Source organism: Danio aesculapii, chromosome 16 (genome assembly GCF_903798145.1).
Source record: "Danio aesculapii chromosome 16, fDanAes4.1, whole genome shotgun sequence".
Lineage (NCBI taxonomy): Eukaryota > Metazoa > Chordata > Actinopteri > Cypriniformes > Danionidae > Danio > Danio aesculapii.
The window spans coordinates 23,803,534-23,826,576 of record NC_079450.1 but is presented as its reverse complement, the minus strand read 5'-3'; the positions used below and the strand labels follow the sequence as shown (position 1 = coordinate 23,826,576).

General features: G+C 34.3%; 1 protein-coding gene across 1 annotated transcript; it reads right to left on the bottom strand.

Moving 5' to 3' along the window:
• Positions 1-882: 882 nt before the first annotated feature.
• faxcb (failed axon connections homolog, metaxin like GST domain containing b) lies at positions 883-22,747 on the bottom strand. The gene is made up of 6 exons (XM_056476245.1): positions 22,324-22,747; positions 18,774-18,909; positions 16,910-17,106; positions 7,470-7,687; positions 5,883-5,999; positions 883-3,674 (listed from the first exon to the last, which is right to left on the bottom strand). Exons 1-6 carry the CDS (start codon positions 22,581-22,583, stop codon positions 3,391-3,393), a joined length of 1,212 nt encoding a protein of 403 aa, XP_056332220.1. The 5' UTR covers positions 22,584-22,747; the 3' UTR covers positions 883-3,390.
• Positions 22,748-23,043: the final 296 nt, after the last annotated feature.

Below are 23,043 nucleotides of genomic sequence, written 5' to 3'. Positions count from 1 at the left end.
ATTTATTAAGGCAAAATTGGTATTATATTCGCACATTCGTTCAGTGACAATGTGTGACACGCCTCCTATATTGTTTGTTTACCATGGTAGTTTGAATATTCGGTCTGAAATAACATGTAAATATGATTATATCAACGTTAGCACTATTTATTTCCCTGCTGAAAAATCCAGCTTAAACCAGCCTTGGCTGGTTGGCTGGTTTTAGCTGGTTGACCAGTCTGGTTTTAGAGGGGTTTTGGCCACTTTCAGGCTGGTTTCCAGCCATTTTCAGCCTGGTCTTAGCTGGTCAGGCTGGAAAATGACCAGCTAAATCCAGCTAAAACCAGCTTGACCAGCCTGGTTTAAGCTGGACATAGCTGGTTTTGGCTGGGCTTCCAGCCTGGCAAGTTGGTCAAGCTGGTTTTAGCTGGTCATTCCAGCCTGACCAGCTAAGACCAGGCTGGAAAAGGCTGGATACCAGCCTGAAAGTGGCCAAAACCCCTCTAAAACCAGGCTGGTCAACCAGCTAAAACCAGCCAACCAGCCTAAGCTGGTTTAAGCTGTTTTTTTCAGTAGGGTGTGAACGATGGTGTACTTTGATAGCATCGTCTGCTAATATGGTTTCACAATTTACATTCTACAGAATACTTTTCTGAAATTATATTATTATGGAGAAAGTCTGAATGTGTAAATATAAATCCAACTCTACCTCAAAGTGTAATTGTATTGTAAAAAGTATTCTTTGCGATTGCTAAATGGTGAAGTCATATGAGCAGCCAACGACTATCAAAATACACATTGTTCACAGTCAAATAAATAGTGCTAACCTTAATGTAGTCATATTTACATGTGATTTCAGACCTAATATTATAAGTTCCATTGTAAACAATATGCAACAGCATGCCACAAGTTGTCACTGAATGAATGTGCGAATTTAAAACCAACTTTACCTCAATTGTTAATTTTCGTAAGGAAACTCTTCCCATGTATCCACTTCACTTAGATACACAAATAAGACGCACGGATAAAGAAAAATAATAAATAACTCACCAAAGTTGACCGCTTAAGTGTTCACTAGAGGTTCACTGTTGTTATCATTAATATTTAAAAAAACGTTGTTGTTTTTTTAAGGCAGAAGCTTGAAGCAATGCGATGCGAGTGTCCGCTTAGGCTCCACTCATCATATGAAAGCTCACAGTGCCCTCTGGTGGTGACATGCAAGCAGGTCTGAATCACAAAAACCGAACAGAAAAGAGAGACTTGAGGATGAAGAGACACATATTAATAATTGCAGTCAGGCACACGGGCATTAAGCACCATTCAGACTGATCTAGAGTCAGCTGACACTGATGACACACACTGGAGTGACTAGGATTGTATTAGTTTGTGATTCTCGTTTTTCTAGTTTAAGCGGATAGAACCGGGATTAAATGCTTCATAATTCCCTTCATCCATCTTCATCAATCCTATTTTAGCTTTTATGGGAGCAAGGATTATTAGTTATGAACAGGAATTTACAGATATTTAGTTTCAGTTAGCACAAAGGAAACCAGTTTGTCACTAAAAAAACAACTAAACATCCTAGAATCATGCAAGCTAGTGTTTCGCTACATGATTCTGTTCAGAAACATATTTCATCAGTGTTTGGGAGAAAACAGATGTATAGAAACGCCTTGACTGGTCTGACAAAACTAGTGAGAGGTCTCAGGAAAGTGTAAAATGCTTGTTTTCCTGAATGAAATGTTCATTTGTAGGTTAGTTCAACCCGAAATGAACAATCGGTCATTATTTACTTCCCCTTGTGTTGTTCCAAACTCATGACTTTCATTCATCTTCGAGACACAAATTAAGATATTTTTTATATTTTTAAGAGATTTCTGTCCTTCTATTGAAATTGTCCTCATCCAAAACTCTGACCCCTCAAAATATTCAAAGAGAGATTAAAAAAATAAATCTATAGGAGTCAAGTGATTTATTCCAAGTCTTCTAAAGACTTTACAGCAGTCGGACTTTGAGGAGGTATGAGTGTAGAGAAATTTAGAGAGGTGTGTGACACAATTTAACTGTTTTATCCCGATCATTGCTTTTCATAATCATGGAGGCTAAAATCAAAACTGAATTTTGATTATTTGCACAGCCTTGGTTAATAATATTGTGGTGAACTTATAGTGTACTTGACTTGGTACACGTGTAGGTTAAGAGTTGAAGGAGCATTTCTCTATTTTGAAGTCAATTAAATTATTGGTAGGGACATTTCAGGAATTGTTGGATATTGGTAGGGACACGTCCCATTCGTCTATGCTAATTCTACGCCCTTGTGCTGATGTCACATAGAAGAAAAAAACTCATTGGTTCTTGCACATCAATCAAGCATGATTGAGCTTCAGTGATCAAATTTGAAGCTATAATAAATGGAAACCATCCAGCGCAATCTAGTAACTTTTTGATTAAGTGACCAATTTGTATAAATTATCTCATTTGTACATTTTAATACAATCTGCGAATAATAGTTAGGATTAAGGGTGGGTTTCAGGGAACCCCTCCTTTTAAAAATCATGTTTTCATACGAATGGAATCATATAAATTTGTACAAATTAGCCACTTTTCAGACAATACATGAAATAGTTATGTGTCCTCATGAGATCAGGCTGGAGATTCTGATTGATAAGCTCCCTACATAGTGAGCACAGGATATCTGATGAAGTATAAGGATATCTAAACACTTAAAAAGTGTTCATTTGAAAAACCAAACCCTGCAACATCATCATGCAGAGAGGAAAATCAAGCTATGTTAACAGTTTTCATTACATATCATACAAATTAAATATATGAATGTATTCTACATTTTTATAATACATCGATCATTTTATTAACAATAAATGTATTATTAAATTGAAACAAATTCATATTTCAAAGCTTTTAAATGAGTGATGTATGTCTGCTGCTTATCTTATGTATGTTTGATGCTCGTCTTATTCTTATTTTTATAATCTTATTTAGTTGATAATAATAACAAAGATTTGTCACTTGACTTTATGAATATTATAAAGCACTAGAGTTTAAGTGAAGGGACAGAAATCTCTCATGATATGCTAAAAATATCGTGTTCTGAAGGTGAAAGACAATCCATATATGTGTTTTAAAAACAGCAACAAAAAGGATGACCGCATTTTCATATTGGATCATTAACAAGAATGGAAGCATAATGTTTATACCAAGGAGACTGTTCAAGAACGGACGACCTTCTACACACGCCTCACAAAGAGAACTAAAGTGTGCGTTGTGATAATATTGAATCCATGACTGATGTCACGTCGCGTTTTGTGTTCACTTGAGGTCCATCAAAGAGTGATTCATCCAAGCAAGAAATGTCCATATCAGCAACTATGCATCCAAGATGAAACCCTTGATTTAACCCTTGACCTTCTGCTCCCCGTCCGAGCCATCAACTTCAATGTCCGAGTCTGAGAGCGAGTGTCCGGAGAGCTCTGAGTTACTGTGTGACGGGAGGCTTAGATCGCTCTCCTCCAATGTGTCTGTCCTGGAAAAGAGACCCAGGTCCAGCGGGCAGGGGGGCGTCCCGCTGCTGGTGTCGTTGTCACTGTCGTAGCAGAAGTCCTCTAAATCCACAAACCATTCGGGCCAGAACTTCCTCCGTATGCGCTCACAGTACATGGCCAGGTTGATCAGTTCTCCTGCACGCAGACAGATGTGGACGTTAATGCTTTTTTGTCTGCTTTGAAACAAATCATAAGCTGAAGAAAATGATGTAATTTCATAAAGAATACAGCAACATATCTCTAAACTGCAAAGATGGTTTAACATTCTATGTGTTTATTCCCTACAAGCACTTTTATGTGTCTAAAATATGTCTAATAGACATCTGATAGACATCTGTGCTAAAACAATGCTATATTTGGGCTGTCAATGAAAATCTAATGGACAATAGTCAATTGACTTCTCATCAGTTAGACAGGAATGAATGACTAAACATGTGACGTCTATCTAATCTGTCTATTTAATGACTAGTCTATTTTTGGACTATTGGAACTGAAGGCAAGAACAACTCAGCTGTTGCCCCTATTCCCCATATGGTTGCTAATGCTAACAAGACACTTTACTGTATTATTACTGTGCTACTATTTAATTAATACAGTAAGATCTTGTGTTCAGTCTTTGGTTTATTGATGATACTTTTGTTTATTTGTTCTATATATCCTATTGCTGTTAGTATCTATGAGCTACCAAAAATTTCGTTGTACGATACTACAATGACGATAAAGTTCTAATTCTAATTCTATTGTTGAAAGTATATAAGATTTTCACTGACAGCCCAAATTTAGTCTATTTTTAGCCATGAGGTGTATGTTTGCATGTCTATTAAATACAAAATTATTTGATGGGATAATACTCGCCAAGCACCAAATGAAATTGGAAATATATGAAACATGATTTTAGATACAAATAATAGGTGATAATACATTCAAAATAATTTCCAAGGTTTATGTTTAGGGTTATGGGTTTGTTAGAGTAAAGTATCAATTAGTTTTAAACAATTAAAAATCAGATCTTTTGTCGGCACCAATAGCCTAGTGGTAGTGTGTCGACATATAGCACCAAGGTGCTCACGGCGACCTGAGTTCGATTCCCGGCTCAAGGTCCTTTGCCAATCCTTCCCCTATCTCTGCTCCCCACACTTTCCTGTCTGTAAAATCTCCACTGTCCTATCCCAATAAAGGTGAAAACCCCTAAATAAATAATTATAAAAAATGAGATTTTTTTTAAAGTAAAAAAATAAATAAATAAATAGTTTACTACATATACAGCTCTGAATTGCAGGATTAACCTACATATTAAACTGCAAAAAAAAAGAAAGAAAAAAAAATCATGAATAAAGGCCTAGAATGGCATTTAGTGAAAAAACTGAGTAATAGCACATACAGACATTCTGGAGAGCTGTTTATTCAAAAAAATATTAATTATTAAATAATTTCAATACCTTACTCAGTTGTTAAACTTATTTCATTAGCTTTTTTGAGCACATTGTTTTTTAATTGTTTAATATTTTAAAGAGCTTTCAAGCTCAAAAACAACCCCAAAGTATCAAACCAAATTCAATCAACTTCTGCACTTTATTAAAAACATTATAAACTCATATGATCAGGTCCAAAACTTTTTATAATATAAAAAGAGAGGGAAGGCAAAAAAATACCACAATATCAATAATTTACACATTTCTTTTTTCTTTTTTTTAACAAGGAGGAGAATAAAACAAAAAAAAAAAAAAAAACACACACAACAACATTAGCATCTATATTAATTGTCAAAGCAACTAAATAAATATACATACAATCTAAATAACACACACTAATAAAAAGGGCAGAGTTTTTTGTTAAAAAATATATATATATATCAGTGAAGAGATGTGCTGTATTCTTGACAAAATTAATTAGAGGATTCTAGTTTTTATGAAATAATTCAGTTGAACCTCCTAACGTAAACTTAATTCTTTCAATATATAGAAAAGACATCAAATCTTCCAACCATGAGACAGTGGGAGGAGGTTTAGTAGACTTCCAGTGTAATAAAATCCGTCTCAGTATATTTATATTTGCTTGTAGCATTTTACATTGCTTCTAATGTTTAAAAAAATGTGCAATGCATCGAATAGCATAAAGCAATGTGAATACTGTCTAAGATCAGCTTTTGTGTTGCATGCAAAAAAGAAAGTCATGCATGTTTGATAATAATAGAAATGTAACTTTTGTGTGAATTATACTTTTAAGTAGCAGACATAAGTACAAGTATAAACATTTCAACTAATTTAAACAACAGCAATTTGTGCAAGTGCAGCAGTGTGTTGTGTCTCTGTTACAAATTCTAATAGAATTTCTAATGTTCACCTTTAATGAGCTGCTCGGGTCGTGTGCCAGGCAGAGTCCACATGGCTTGTGCAAGGTGTCCAAACACTGTGGCATCCACACTGGACAGCTTGGGGCCCATGATGTACTTCTTGTCACCTGACAATCCAGAAAAGTCATATCAACACCCAGCAATAATGGAGGACAAATAGCAACATATGCAAATGACAAACATGATATGTTCATGCTTGAATTTTACATATATACAATATATACCAAAGATGTAACATATATTTAAAATATATTGCAAAAATGACATTTAAATATACAGGGTGATTCAAACAGAATACCACAACTTTGAAAATATTTTAAAACATGATGGAACCTTGGGTAATTCATCAATGTGCAGAGTCCTTAAAGTTTTTCAAAACTTCAGAGCTTCCTTAAATCGACGGCAGAAAAGGCTTAGCTCTTCTTTTCTTCTTTGCAGAGTTCTCGGTTTTCAAAGTTGTGGTTGAATCCACCTGTATAATATTTCTATATTTTACTTAAACAGCCAAGCCCGAAATCATTCGTACCCCAGTCAAATTCTTCTTAATTTTACTTAGAAATCTTTTGTTTTTTCCACAATGATGCCTCTTGTACATTGTCTTATTAAGCCCGTGTCATTACCAGTTAAAAAAAAAAACTTGCTGGTTGAATAAAACTGTATATACTTGACTGTAGATACATATAATTTTTAATCATTGAGATTAAAATCTGTACATATTTGTTCAAAAATACTATTATTTTACATTGTTTATATATGGCTATACATCAGATTTCTATACAAATTGAATTATGAGAAATTGTTTCTCCACAATGGCTCTACAATGCCATGTGGTGAAAATTGTGTAAAATAGTTCCTGCACCACAATGTATATTTTAGGAACAAAATGACATTATGTCTTAATTACTTACATTCCAATTCGTTTAGGGTTGGTAAGATTTTTTTATCAATGTCAAAGCTGAATTTTTTTGATCAAAAACAAAGTCCTATTAGGAAATTTTATTATTTTTATTTTCCCAGTAATGGGTTGCGGCTGGAAGGGCATGCGCTGTGTAAAAAAATATGGTGGAATAGTTGGCGGTTCATTCCACTGTGGAGACCCCTGATAAATAAGGGACTTAGCTAAAGAAAAATGGAATGAATGAATGAATTATTATTATACAAAAAAATTATTTGAATTGATTTTAATGTGTAATAAATTACTGTGTTTGTCAAACCTTAATTACTCATGTCTGCATAATGCTTCAGAAACCCTTTTAATACGCAGATTTGGTATTTAAGAAATATTACTTATTATCAATGTAGAAAACATTTGTGCTGCTTAACATGATTGTAGAAACTGTGATTGTGTAATTAGTCAGGATTCTTTGATAAAGATTAAGTTCAAAAGAGCAGCATTTATTTCAAATAGATTTCTAAAGGATCATGCAGACACGAGTAAGTAATGTTTGCCCACATAGTTTTGCACATAAGACTTCAGTTACCAGATAAACAAGTTCATAACAGATGCCATTACAAATTGTAATTGTATCTCATCACATAAAGGTGGAAGATTTAAGGTCTGTTTGTGTCCTGCTCACCCAGCAGCGTGGCCAGCGTGCGCATGTCCTTCTCCATGAGGGAATAAACCTCGTCTTTAGTGAAGCTGCCGATGCCGTGGCAGTACATCTCTCTCTTTACCATCCCACCTGTCAGCTGACACAGGATCCACTTCAGCAGGTCACTGAGGGGTCCGGGGAGATCCAGCATCCTCTGAGTCTCCTGCACATTATCCACCCACTGACAGTACGCTATGCTCCTGTTAGCACAAGACAGACATGAGGGAATCAGAAGTGGGGATGATTCTTTTTCTGAAGTACAGAGGTGTTTTATTTTTCATGTATGAAGTGATCTTTGCACTGTGAGAGGGAAAAGTCATATTTTTGAAATCAGCAATGTAATAATAAGTATAGTGTAATAATAATTGAAAAATGTTACTAATAATGGTCACACTTCACTTTAATGTACAATTCCACTATTTACCAAACCATTACCTAAAACTACAAATTCAGCTATTACAATTACCTAATACTAACCACTTAGCTGCTTATTAAAAGTAAAGTAGTTGGGTTTGGGTTTGGGTTTAGGTATTGTGTGGGATGTAAAATAAGATCATACTTAAAAAAGTGCTAATAAACACTGAATATCTTAATAGCCAGATAAAAACAAATAGTAAGTGGTGTAAATTGTTACTTAAAATAAAGTGTTACCATAATAATAATAATAATAATAATAATAATAATAATAATAATAATAATAATAATAATAATAATAATAATAATAATTAATATTTAAAATATTAAATATAAATATTTAATGAATGAGGTTAAATATTTAAATATTATATTTAAAAGTATATATATAAAATCATACTCTGTTGGGGGAAAAAACATTATAATACTCTAAAAATAAAGGTACAAAAGCTGTCACTGGGGTTGTAGTCTTTTATTTTATTACCTAAAGGATATAGTAATTTCTTAATAACATGCAATGTAACTGTAAAAATAGTTTTAGAGTAGCTCATAATAAAATATATCAGAAATGTTCTGTGCTGTAATATTTTTGCAAGCATTAGCGTATATATTTAAAATGCACACAAATAAACTGATAATAATAAAAGCTTATTTATGATAACGGAGTGCAGCTTTAGTATCGCACAGAAAACAAACTCAGTTTGGCCTTTGAGATTAAACTTTGAATTAATTCTCTGCTCTGTGATTATCTGAATCAAATTAATTAAAGCCTCTCCTAATTAACTTCTTTGCACACCAGGCAATGTATTAATAAAAACCATTCATCCAAAATGGCTTCGAGCACTCTTTGGGTTCATGGCTTTGAAACCACACTGCAGAATTTACAATCAGCCATTCATCAGGTTTAAGGCAACAAACACTAGGTGAATCGGTTAAAAAATTAACTGATAAGGATCAGCATACTTTCCTAAGCTGATTTTTTGAAGACCTACAAGAAAAAGGTTTTTGTATTAAACATATAACATTTGAACTATAAAATGTTGTTTAAATATGAAAAATTGGGAATAATTGAATAAAATATGGACTGATTTACATACAATTCAATCTGAACAAGTCAGGATTCTGCCACTTCAGTCCTGTTAATTCTTGTTTTGGTGGTCCAGACACTAGTGCTGTTATGTCTTCTATGTTATTTTCTCAGGTCAAGCACTCATATTTCTCATAATTATCTGTCCTTGTCATTGTGTGAGCGCCATCCTGGTTGTGCTCGGGCCGTGGGATGAAGCATGCACATTGCATGGGAGTGCACGGTGAGTTTTTATTCATCGTGTACTCGTGCCTTGTGTTCTGTTTTTGTTGGTGTTGTTAAAGCATGTGGTCTGGTGTTTACATTTTGGCTGCATGCTTTAGTGTCATGTTCATGTGAACACTCGGTTAATGAGTTCTCTCATTGGCTGCATGTTCTAGTCTTATTTTATGTGAGCACATGGCTTGTGTTGTTTATTTGTGTCATGTGCTCTCTCGTCTGTTGCCTAGTCCCACCCTCCTTGTTAACCCATTATTAGTTTATTATGTTCACCTGTTTTTTTCAGCTTATATTCTCCTTATGTCTGCTGTCCTGTGCCAGTTCGTCGTCGATTACAACCTTGTCCTGTTGTGTCAAGCCCTGCTCTTCCCTGCCAGCCCAGTCAAGTTTGTTTTAGTGTTTTGGTTATGTTTTTCCCCCTCAGGGTTGTTTCTGTTGCCTTTTTGTTTGATTTTTATTATAAATAAGCCCTCATTTTTATCCTGCAATTGAGTCCTCGCTCATTTCCCCACCCACTGACAGTGACAGAACACAAAAATCTGAAACACTGAATGAAGTAAAATTTATGTAACAAATATGGAGGGTCAGAGGCAAACTTATTTGATTTATTTCACAAATAATGCACAAATACCCTCCCCTTTCCAGCAAACTGATGGTCAGAGTGAAACTCAACACCTTAGCATCTGGGTATTTACAACCCAAAACAGAATGGGTTAATTTGTTTTGTACAGACAACTGTTCCTGCTCCTATACAGTTGAAGTCAGAATTATTAGCCCCCTTTAAAGTTTTTTCTTTTTGAAATATTTCCTAAATAATGTTTAAAGGAAGGAAAGTTTCACAGTATGTCTGATAATATTATTTCTTCTGGAGAAAGTCTTATTTGTTTTATTTTGGCTAAAATAAAAGCAGTTTCATTGTTTTTATGAACCATTTTATGTCAAAATTATTAGGCCCTTTAAGCTATTTTTTTTAAATTAATTGTTTGTTTACATAACAAACCATCATTATAAAGTAACTTGCCTAGTTAACCTAATTAACCAAGTTGAAAAATTTCTAGTCAAATATTATTTACTTTCATCATGGCAAACATAAAATAAATCAGTTATTAGAAATGAGTTATTAAAACTATTATGTTTATAAATGTGTTGAAGAAATCTTACCTCCGTTAAACAGAAATTGGGGGAAAAAATAAACAGGGGGGGCTCTAACAATTCAGGGGGCTAATAATTCTGACTTCAACTGTACATACCATTAAAACTACACCATTTTATATAATCAAATATGATTAATACAATTATGTATTCTTTCTATGTGTAATCAATGGTTTATTGATTGTGCTTGTGTATTAATTGTTGATGTAGTATAACTCCTGGAATTGATGTTTTAACACAACAACAGTTAAACAAGATAGCACATAGGCAATGCTTGGTATCTTTGTGCTGCTAATTTCATTTACTGAATGATGATTTACATTATTTGTTGATACCAGTGCAATATATTAGCATTGTGAGAAACTTCAATAGTTTCTTCATCAACATGCAATCCCAATGCATATGCAAAACACCAAGCCGAAGACAAAGAGTCATTCAACTTTCACTTGGAAATTTTAATTTCTCATTGGTTATCTCAACTACTAAGGGTGTGACATCATCATCCATGTAAAAGCTAGAAGCTAAGGTTTTCTCCACCTTAAGCTTGTGTCAGGTTTCGTTCTTGCTTTTCCTTTCTTCAACGTACCTAAAATTGACTCGAAAACGGGTTCTCTCTACTCAACTAGCCATCAAAGATCAACAAAAGCCTCAACAAACAACTCTCTTTAAAATGGTTAGCCTCTTTACCAGATACATTAAGTATCATCTATAGACCATTTCAATGTGGTCATGTCATTGGCCCATGAACATTTCCTGCTTGTTATCAAGAGGCAATTCAATCATAACGTAATGTTAAAACAGCTATCATACCTTATTTATTATTATGTGACTTTTTTTGGATTCTCAAAAGTTATAGAAATAAAAATGTAAAACAGGAAATACATTGGGACCATTGCTTTTGTTTACATTCCTCAAAATGGTCTATACATTTTTATATGTTTGAATTATGAAGCCGATGTTTCGTTCAGGTTGCAGATCTGTTGAATATCAAATACTGCTTTTTTATTTTTTACTCTTTACTGTTTCTTCCTATATCAACTAAATGTGTGTAGGTGTGTGTGTTAGATTAGTTCAAATGTTCAATGTAGTTAATAAAGCCTTGTATCACACTTGATCATTATTTGTTCAAACTGGGCGTCCCTAATCATGCCGATTTTTGCTACATGCTCTGAGTATTATTGCATTGTAAGATGGTTATTTCTCATAAACTTGAAAGTAAGGATTTTTAAAAGAATAAAACTTCACCCAGAGAGGTCAAGTGGAAGCGCACAGCTGATCTTAATATAATAATTAATTAGTACTAATTATGATTCAATATTAATATCAATATCCCCTTGAGCTAATTTGTCATAACAACTATTTTTTGTTTTTATATATTTCAGCTAAAGGAAACCAAGGGGATTTTAAGAAACTCTCTTCATTACTCCAGAAAATACTGTGAACCTCCTTTTAAAAATTGCTTTATTAATAAATAAATACAATGTCTTGCTTTTAATTTGATTCAAAGCTGTGGGGTGTACTTTAAAATAATGGTCCATTAGTTAATGTTAGTTACTGTATTTACTTACATTTACAAATAATTAATAATACATTAATTACAATATTTATTCATTTCTGTTAACATTAGTTTATGTTATTTAGGTTAAATAATGTTAGTTTACGTTACTTCATGTTAACAAGGTCAACAGTGGATATAAATAATGCATCAGTAAATGTTGAACTATATTACCAAATGCTTTACAAGACTATTTATACTTAATTAATGTTAGAATGTGTGTTACTAGCAAAGTGTGAAATGTTTAGAAAACGTATAAAATGCCTATAATCAAACGTCAAAAGCCTCATTCAGACTAGCAGTGACTTTGTAGCTGTCTGTTGCTCTGGGTGGTGACCTGCTACAAACGCAGGGGTGTGTAGATATAAACAGCACTAATACATCCGGTCTCTGAGCGAGCTGAGAGAGCATCATGTGAGCTCTACTCGTGCTCCTATTGGATGTCGCTTAAGAAAGTCGCTCTCCATTTGCATAAAGTTAAAGGATTCTCAACTTTTTGCTCGACCTGGTCGCCAACGGTCGCTGTCACTCGCGTAGATGGAGGTCGCTAAAAGTTGCTCACTCTTCAATGAAATGAACGGTCGCTTGTCGCTTTGCCACTGCGAGTCGCTTGTAGTGTGAATGAGGTTAAAACATGAAATGATTGCTACTTTATACATTGCCTAGGCATTCTATAGACAAATTACCAGTTTGTAAACATTCAGGATGCGCGCACAGTAAGGTTGCAGAAAAACACTTACAGCATTTACAGTGAGGGAATGATACTAAATGCGGTACAGTTTGTTGTTGTATTAGAGATAAGATACATTGATTACATATTATATATATTGTTTACATAATGCTTTCAGCGTATTATAACAGCTTGTTGCCCAGTGATTAGCACAGTTATTTAGCAAAATTACCGTTAAAGTGAGCAGCGTTCGTCTGACAGGTCCATTTGCAATAGCACCCTCCCAATGGATATTAGATAAGACGAAATGGCCAAGCATCCAGCCCGAAATATCTCATTGAGACTCCAAGTGATTTTCCAAGAAAGAAGTTAAACGCCTACAAGTCTTTGGATGCCTACATTTTTGTTCTGTGAGGTCATGTGCAAGAAACAATGTTCCATTATAACCAGATTCAAAACTTTGTAGAGCTAAAAACCGAGGTTCTGCCTAGCCAAAGACAAGGAAATAAGACAGAGCTGTACAAGGCCTGTAATCATCAACAAGCAAAACAACTGCATTCTGACAGTGAACTGCATCTGTATGGCAGGGTATGTGAACGTACATTTTTACATTTTATTTATGTACATTTCTGCAAACTAAAACGAGTAATAAAACTGATATAAAATGAGAACTGCAGAGTTGAGCATTTTTAATTAGGTCCTCACTCCATTCAGCCCTTCTGATGGCTGTTAGCCAAAGACATCTGCGGTTGCCATTAAAAGCAGTGTGGTATACGGTAAAATGTAAGTTTTCTATTTGGAATTTGGGAACCTATACTGCACAACACGACATGTTTGCTATTGCAACTAGCCTTTTTTTGCAACCGTATGCGTGATTGAACACATGTGACGTCATGTGTGACGTAATTTGGTAATCCCCCTATAGACTGCCAAGTTGCCATGTGGCAAAGTATGTAACTTGCCTACCCCCAGCCATCTTTCCCACCACTGATCTTGGACACTTGGATTGTTGCTGTTTGATGATGGCGATCGAAGCACATGAGTGTTGAACGTTATTGTAAAACAGTGTATTGCCAGTACGATGTTGCACCACCACATCACAGACAATGTTGTAACAAATACTTCAATCTCAGATCTGCTGTTATTGTTTTTTTCTAGTAGGAATATCATATGCTTAATTTTGTATTCGTTCCACTTTAAAATATGCACTGATCAATAAAGCCTTTGTTGTGCTGTTCGGACACTTTGCCTAAATGATACTTGGCATTCTACACAATGCCTAGGAAAAGTTTGCAAAATCTTTACAAAAAACTGATAAACTTTTCCTAGGCATTCTATACAAGATCGTGGTTTCGTACATTGCCGGTAACATATGCATCAACTAACATTAACTAATGGACCATTATTCTAAAGTCTTATCAAATAATGGCTTCATTCAAACACGTGCATTGACAAACTTGCCATTTTCAGCAGACATTAGACATAATACCTAAGATTCATTATACAGAATGTATGCAAAACACTTATAATAATTATTTTATTACAATTGTAATTAATTGGTATAAGGAGTGTATGAGGAGATTTATTTCCTGATCAAAATCCCCCAGTGTTATAATTCAGATTTGCTGTCTGTATCCTCATTTGACATCCATTGCTTTTATATACAGCTCAATAACTGCCCTGCTCAGCAAACTCTTCAGCTGACATACTGTACACAACACAGATATTCAAAGCCATGAATTATTTAATCAATAGTGGAAGGCTATATATAGAACAGTGTCAAATGCCTCTATCCACTTTGAAATGATGCACATGAAATGAGGAAACATCATTATAATAGGTAATTGAAAGGATGATCGTAATGCCAAAGGAAAGGGAATAGCTGTATCATTGCTGTTCCCTCACCTTGATCTCCTTCTTTTTCTTGTCCCAAGAAATGATGCTTAGATTATGATACCCAGTGTGTAGGATTATCTTTCAGCACGAGTCATTAATTTAAATATCTGCTTCCTGCACAGCAAATCTTGTCAGCAGGAAACTCCTGGCTTATCATGCATATTTTATTTTAATGGTTTACTATGACAGACTCATAAACGTCACTGCGTTTTATTACCCAGAAAGAAATGTGCTGTCCGTCTATTATTTAAGAAAAATTGAAGTCTTTTGTTTCAATTATATGTAATAATACTCCAATCATTAGAAATGGAACATTACAAAGACTCAACAAAATTTGATTTTTAATAGCAGACAAATCTAAAATGGCTACTGAATAAAAGACATAAGGCATATTTTGGAGTTAAAATTGTTTTAAAATATATATAAAGTGAAATATACTCAGCACCATAATTGATCTAAATTCTAAATTTCAGTTAATAAATTAATCATTGCTTTTTAGCTGAAAAAACAAAAAACAAAAAACAAAAACGATGTACAGTTGAAAACAAAATAATTTTTTCAACCAAAGAATTAATAAACATAATAGTTTTAATAACTACTTTCTAATGGCTAATTTCATTTGTCTTTGCCATGATGACAGTGCATAATTTTTTACTAGCTACTTTGTAAGATACTAGTATTTAGGCTTAAGTACAATTTAAAGGCTTAACTGGGTGGTGTTAGAATATTTAATCAATTCCATGCGTGTTCAATAAAAAAGGCCAGGAGGAGGTTTTTTCAATGTCAAAAATATTAGTAATTTATTGAATCCAAATGAATAATTCGATTCACAGAATTCTGTTATCCTTTCATCCTTTCATTTTCTGATTCAAGGTTTTTCCGCAGCTGATATCAACAGGTGGAGTTTAGTGGAATTTGTCACTTGTCACTCATTCCCCTGTCCTCCATTGGCCACACCCATACATACATCCTCTTTTTCTACTAATTCTCAGCACAACATCAAAAGCAAAGACTTCTCAACTGCAAATATTCTGTGTTAATTTTTAACCCATCTCTGCTCACAGGAAGTTTCGCTTAAGTTAATTTTACACAATCAGGCCTTTGCATTTCTATCAGCTTCATCTACTTCTGCAAAAATGCTTCATTAGTACACTCCAGAAGAAGTTTGGTTAATATATATGACCTTAAGCAATACAAATACTATTGTTTAATGAAAAGAAAAAGAGACACATACATACATATATACATACATATATATATATATATATATATATATATATATATATATATATATATATATATATATATATATATATATATATATATATATATATATATATATATATATATATATATATATATATATTCCTTTCTCAAACAGTGGATAAGTAGGCAAGCCACTGGATAACAGTGGTTTGTTCTGTAATCAACTAAAGAAAAAAAATTCTTAAGGGAGCAAATAATATTGACCATAGCAGTTTAAAAATAGAATTTAAATAATAATAAAAAATCCAGCTTAACTAAAAGAAATAAAGCTTTATCCGCAAGAAAATTAAAATAGGAAATATAGTAAAAAAGTTTTTTACTCTGTTAAACAGCACTTGGGAAATATTCAAAAATAATCAAAATTTAAGTAATAATAATTTTGTCTTCAATTTAAATATTTCATAATTACTTTTTTGTTATTAAATGATACAGTTGAAGTCAGAATTATTAGCCTCTCTGAATTATTAGTCCCCATTTATTTTTCCCCCAATTTCTGGTTAACGGAGAGCAGATTTTTTCAACGTATTTCTAAAGATAATAGTTTTAATAACTCATTTCTTTTATCTTTTCCATGATGACAGTAAATAATATTTGACTAGATATTTTTCAAGACATTTCTATACAGCTTAGTGACATTTAAAGGTTTAACTAGGTTAATTAGGTTAACTAGGCAGATTAGAGTTATTAGGCAACTTATTATATAACGATGGTTTGTTCTTTAGACAATCGAAAGAAAATCGAGCGTAAATGGACTAATAATTTTGACCATAAAATGATTTTTTTTAAATGTAAAACTGCTTTTCTTCTAGCCAAAATAAAACAAATAAGACTTTCTCCAGAAGAAAAATATTATCAGACATACTATGAAAATTTCCTTGCTCTGTTAAACACCATTTGGGAAATGTTTAAAAAAGAATTAATAATTCTGACTTCAACTGTAAATATTTGTATAAATTTAATCATATTCACCATCTTAAATAAACACAAAAAAAAAACTTTAAAAAAACCTAAATAAACATTCGGAAAATTATTTTTGTGTATCCATAAAGCTTTCAAAAATGAAATTCTCCAATCAAATAATAATAAAATTGCAGAACAGAAGGCAGATATTGTATATGTGAGCAGCAGAAGTGAGTCAGTGTGATTGTCAGCTCATGACTCACCAGTATAAATGCTCCTCCACCATGGTAGTGATGGCCTGCGCTACTGCCTGCTCCTGAGCGCTCAGACTCTTATTCAGACTCATGCCCAGCTTCTCCTCCAGAAACTCAATGATGAACTCGGTCCCACACACCTGCTCATAGTTATACTCAATCCAGGGCATCTTACCCTGAGCGGAGAGACTTCCATCAAAGTAGCACTGCAATGAAGAAAAAAAAAAACTATTAGGGTGAAACTATAGAAAGCTTAAATCTACAGTCTACATAAATGTATCTCTATATATTTTTGTTTCTTCAAAAAGGGTACAATATATCAATTACTGAAAGTCAAAATCATTATCCCTCCTAATAAATTGTCATTCTTTAATATATTTTTCCCCAAGTTCTGTTTAATGGAGAGAAGACTTTTTCAACACATTTTTAACATATAATAATTTATTTATTAATTTCTAATAACTGATTTCTTTTATCCTTGTCATGATGATGATACATCATTGTTTATCAGATATTTTTCAAGATACTACCATTCAGCTTAAAGTGACATTTAAAGTGTTAACAAGGTTAATTAGGTTGATTGGGAAATTCATTGTATAACACTGTTTAAAAGTATTGCATAAGGGGGATAACAATATTGACCATCAAGTGTTTTTTAAACTGCTTTTATTCAGCCAAAATAAAACAAATAAGTTTTTCTCCAGAAGAGAAAATATCATTGGCTAATAATTTTGCCCTCAACTGTGTACAGTATATACATCACCTGACAAAAGTCTTGTCTCCTATCCAAGTTTTAGGAACTACAAATAATAACTTGACTTCTACTTAATCATTTGGTATCAGAAGTGGCTTTTATGAAAGGCAAATGCCTCTAGATTATGCTTATTTTACCAAAATAAAATATGATCATGCCTTGATTTTTTAATTATTTAATTAGGACAGTAAAGTTTTACTTGGCTTAGACAAAAGTCTTGTCACTTAACAGAAATAATGTACAGTATAGAATATAAAGTCACGGTGCAGTGGAAAGAGAATTAATATTGTGTATGACTCTCATGAGCTTAGAAGACTGCATCTATACATCTCTGCAATAACTCAAATAACTTATTAATAAAGTCATCTGGAATGGCAAAGAGAGCGTTCCTGCAGGACTCCCAGAGTTCATCAAGATTCTTTGGATTCATCTTCAATGCCTCCTCCTTCATCTTACCCCAGACATGCTCAATAATGTTCATGTCTGGTCACTGGGCTGGCCAATCCTGGAGCACCTTAACGTTATTTGCTTTCAGAAACTTTGATGTGGAGGCTGAAGTATGAGAAGGAGCGCTATCCTGCTGAAGAATTTGCCCTCTCCTGTGGTTTGTAATGTAATGGGCAGCACAAATGTCTTGATATGTCTCAGGCTGTTGATGTTTCCATCCACTCTGCAGATCTCTCACACACTGAATGTAACCCCAAATCATGATTTTCCCTACAACAAACTTGACTGATTTCTGTGAGAATCTTGGGTCCATGTGAGTTCCAGTAGGTCTTCTGCAGTATTTGTGATGATTGGGATGCAGTTCAACACATCTGAAAAATCTACCTTCTGCCACTTTACCAAGTGATAAACTAGAAGTCAAGTTATTATTTGTTGCTCTTATAACTCGGATCAATGACAAGACTTTAGTCAGGTAGTGTATACTATACATATTATTTAAAATATTATTCTTTATTGTGGAGCATCTGGATGTAAATAGAATAAAAACATAAAAAGGGCTTTTATGCATTTCATTAATATTATAACCACAGATGGTGTGACTTCCAGTAACTGCATGTTACCACTGATCAAAGCGAACACAGTCTGAAATTCAAACAGCTGCTTTATGCATACTTGATAGGGCAGATCCACCATGCGCAGATAGGTCTCCATTTTCAGGCAGAAAGGTGACAGGCTTGGGACCCCATTTTTTGGCCTGGAGAACTGGTGAAGGATGATGGCATCTTTAGAATCCAACTGTTGATCTTTTCTAGAAAAAATGAGATAAAGACAAATCAAACAATCTACTTGGGCTTTTTAACTTCTAATGAAAGGTACAGACTTTTAATGATAGACTTGGAAGTGTTTATTTAATAACACTTTATCAATTTGTGTCTAAATTCCATTTACAATACATATACTTAAAGGCCATATTCTCAAAGAAAGTTCATTTTGAACCATAATTCTCCACTTTAGCAGCATATACCTACTGCAAACTTTAGTTTTATTCATATTTATATTCTGAAAGATTTTACAGAGGGATATTTTCAAACATAATTTGCTCAATTATTGACATTAAATTGTACTAAAGACAGTTTTCGACTGTGGTAAAGTTTTTGACTGTTGGCAATATTTATTTAGAAATATGATGAAGAGATTCCAAATATCATTTCATTAAAAAAAACTTTGAATCTAAATAGGTCAAATAAATGAAGATTTTTAAACATGACCTCTGTCAATGTTCAGATTTTTGTGCTAGAATTGTACTACAATATATACTCATATTTCATTAAATCATACAATTTACATATTTAAACACAACATTTTAGAAAACTCTTATTAGAAAAATGTTTGAAATCTTTTATGGAATCAGTCAATTGGGAAAGTAATAGTATATTAATAAATATCAGTTTTTCTTAGCTTATCACCTTGCCTTTAAATATTACATCTGGAACCAAATGTTGCGTTGTCACATGTACAGTATTTATTTTTCATGCTTTTATACAAATTGACCAAAATATTTATGGAATGAATATCATCTGCCTTCATGTTTCCTGGAAAAATCTATCACCCTGGAATTGCAAAGTTTCAGTGCTTTACCAGGTGAATTACAGAGAGAAAATAGTTTAGCAGGAACACAATTTAGCCTTAATAGCAGCTATTGAGCCAAAAAAAAAAACTTGTGGAGTGCAGTGGAAAAGTCCTTAGACTATCATTATGAGGAAACAGGATGTGTGTGGGAGAAAACAGACAGGTCTTATTTTACAAGCAGCGAATACAAGGCCAAGTCTAAGCTTTCAAAACAACACAACATCGTCTTATTCTTACATCACACAATTTTACAAACAACAACCTTCAAAATACACATCCTTTATACTTTAAAAATATGTGTTTTCAGTTTTGTGTAAAATGTGCTTCTGAATCAGGGAAATGTACATTCACATTTTGCTGAAATCCCTCCATGTAGCCTATAGAAAGATTACAGCACAGACAAATCCTGCCAGATTAAGCTGTTATTATTCAAAGCAAACATGATTTTACACTCAAGAGATTTCCTAACAATTTTGTTTAGTAGACGACCCTTACTCTGCAAAATATATACCTTGCAAAAATAGACACATTTTTTTTCATATAATAATTTAAAAAAAGAATTAACATTGATTATGTGATTTAAGAGTAAGTATGCTCTGATTAGGATTTCTACGTGGAACTGACTATATGATAATGAGGATTATAAAAACACGTATATTTATTTTCAAAAACACTTACATCAAGAGACAGAAACATGGAACCACAGGCATGACAACGAATGGTGACAATACAATACCAGACAATGAACTAATGCTGCAGTCGACACTAGAGTTTGTGCGTGCAAAATTCTGTTGTACGGCGCTGCGAAAAGGGGCGGGAATAAACAAGATGATTAGACGTTTTAAAAAGGCGAGCGATTGGTCCATATTTTAAATTTATGCACATGTTTTGATTCTTGATTGGTGTCACGCAATTAAGTGATGCAATTTCGCAGGTCAGAGTTCACCAAGCTTGAACTTTGCAACACAGCAAACTGCGAAACCTGTTGCACGAGCTTGCATTTCAGGTCTGATGCATTCGTGTGCGTATGAATGCAAGTCTATGGGGAGAAAAGTGCAGTGTAACCACAGCTTAACCAAACTCAGGGGTATAATACAAGACATAATTAAACTGATTACAAACAGGTGATTCACCATTGTCACCATTACGACAACAATCATTCAATCTTTAAGTAAATTAGAAGCTTTATCTGAAAAAGGGAAAATTCAGCTAACTATGATACAGTAATGTTGCATGTTGTTGTTAAACTGAGAATCAAATAAACAAATCACAACAGGCTATTTCTTTTAACAATTACCATTTCACTATACCTTCAAAAGTATAGGCCTACAAGACTTAATGACAAACTGAACATAACTGCAATATGGGAATGAGCACAAAAATAAGGAAGGTAGGCCAGGCCTTCATTTACTGACTATAATGACAAATCTAGTCTAGCTAGCTCAAGCAAATCATAGCTTCAGTTATTTGTGATTTATGGTGGAAAAATCATCATGGACACGCACTCAAAACACCAGTGTATCAATGGTTACTAACCTGATGCCTCTGATTGGCTACTGCGGTGGCTAAGCTAAACAGAAACGTGTGTGATTGGTTAATTGCATTTCTTTAATGCGAAACATTGCAGTGTTGCTTTGAGGCCCACAAATGTTCTGCTGCAACTTTCCCATTCACGTTCCTGAAGTAGGAAAGAAATAGGAAATATTTTGTTCAAAATGTAACTCGTGCAATACCAACTTTTAGTTTGTTGAATTGTTGTATAAAATCAATTACTCACGCGTAATTTTGTTTATTTTGTCCAGGAATAGTGAGTGACAAAATAATATCAGCTCGCATCTCATTAAAACAACAATTGTGAAGGTAGAGGAAGGTGACTACAATGTCTGCTTAAGCCCAATGCACTTCACATATTCGTCCTTTTACGCCATTACCAAACACTCATTTGCATTCCATAACAAAATGAGCGGTATAGACTAACGCATCAGTGTATACAGGGCAGGACTCAAATGCCGCTGTCCACTGCATGTGGTGCTGAAAATTCTGAAATCATTCAGTGAAGCGTTGAATGAGGACAACGTCTATTGTCACATTAAATATGAGTTGCAACTTTCAACAACACTGCAGTCCCCCTTGAATTTATTAGGTAATAGCCTGCAGATGAGCCAAGAAAGGTCGCTCGTGCAAAACAACTCAAGGACATCGCGATCCCAGAGTAAACATTGATGATCACGTGTCGTGCTGCCTAATATGAAGCGTGATTTATCATGAGTTTATTAATGAACGAATGTAAACAATGGTGATTCCAGCTGAGTACTGATGACTGGGCGTTTTCATGTCAACTCCAGTGCTGACAAACACTGCATGTGCATGTCATTTAGAAAACGTGACTTGATGCAGTCCAGCGTACGCGAGCTCATGGAAAACACGGAGAGTGGATCTGAAACTGGCACCGAGGAGCGCAGCAATATTTACATTCTCTCTTAGGCAGGTTCAAATGACATAAGGCATTTCTGCTGTGTTTTACAAACAGATACAGTGGGTGTTATTCAATATATTAACAGAGATGCCAGCAGAAGGCCACAGCAGCACTGACCTGATGGAGAGAAGCTCGTGCAGCAGATACGCAGCCGCGGCCAGCAGAGCTCCTCCCGTGATGTAAAGCGTCTTCCTCCACCAGGAATCCGACACCAATCCCGACATGATCCCGCCGAAATCCTGCACAGGGACGGCGACTATGTAGCCATAAAATAAGTGACGCTCATCAGAGCCACACAACCCGAAGGACGGGCTCTGATTCCGGCCGAGATCAACCACGAAGGACCGGGAGGAGGCGAAGCCAGCGACCCAGTACATTCTCTCTCTCCCCCCGCGTCCTCCAGCGAATCCTGCGCCACTTCATTTATCCATAGAAATATGGACAGCTGTTACATGGTTGTGTGTTATGTCGGTCTCCTAAAGCACAAGAAAAGCATATTAACGGGATTTAGTTCCCGCACGCAGCTCCGCATCCTCCTTTGTTGCTGTGCTGGAGCCTAGTGACGTCACGGCGCATCACACATGGAAACTGCTCCGTTAAATACATCACGTCACGTTCATGCTTTTGATTTGACCAAATAATTTCAATGTGGTGTGCGTGCGGTACACTTGAAGTGTATTTCCTTTTTTATGCAGGGTTACCAATATTAGAATGTTGACAACACGAGTTAGACATTATATTATATTGTGGTCAGTTATTAATGGACTAAATATATATTTGTGTGGCTGAACAGTCTATCATTTTAAACTACCCTTAAGCAATGCACTTTGAGTAATT

What these genes read in the sequence shown, in the direction of transcription:
- faxcb (XM_056476245.1), bottom strand. Translation starts at nt 22,583, where the DNA reads ATGTACTGGGTCGCTGGCTTCGCCTCCTCCCGGTCCTTCGTGGTTGAT. An exon ending in CACGAGCTTCTCTCCATCAG is followed by an intron (nt 18,910 to 22,323) that starts GTCAGTGCTGCT and finishes CATTTTTTCTAG; the next exon opens with AAAAGATCAACAGTTGGATT. An exon ending in TGGTGGATCTGCCCTATCAA is followed by an intron (nt 17,107 to 18,773) that starts GTATGCATAAAG and finishes TCTTCATTGCAG; the next exon opens with TGCTACTTTGATGGAAGTCT.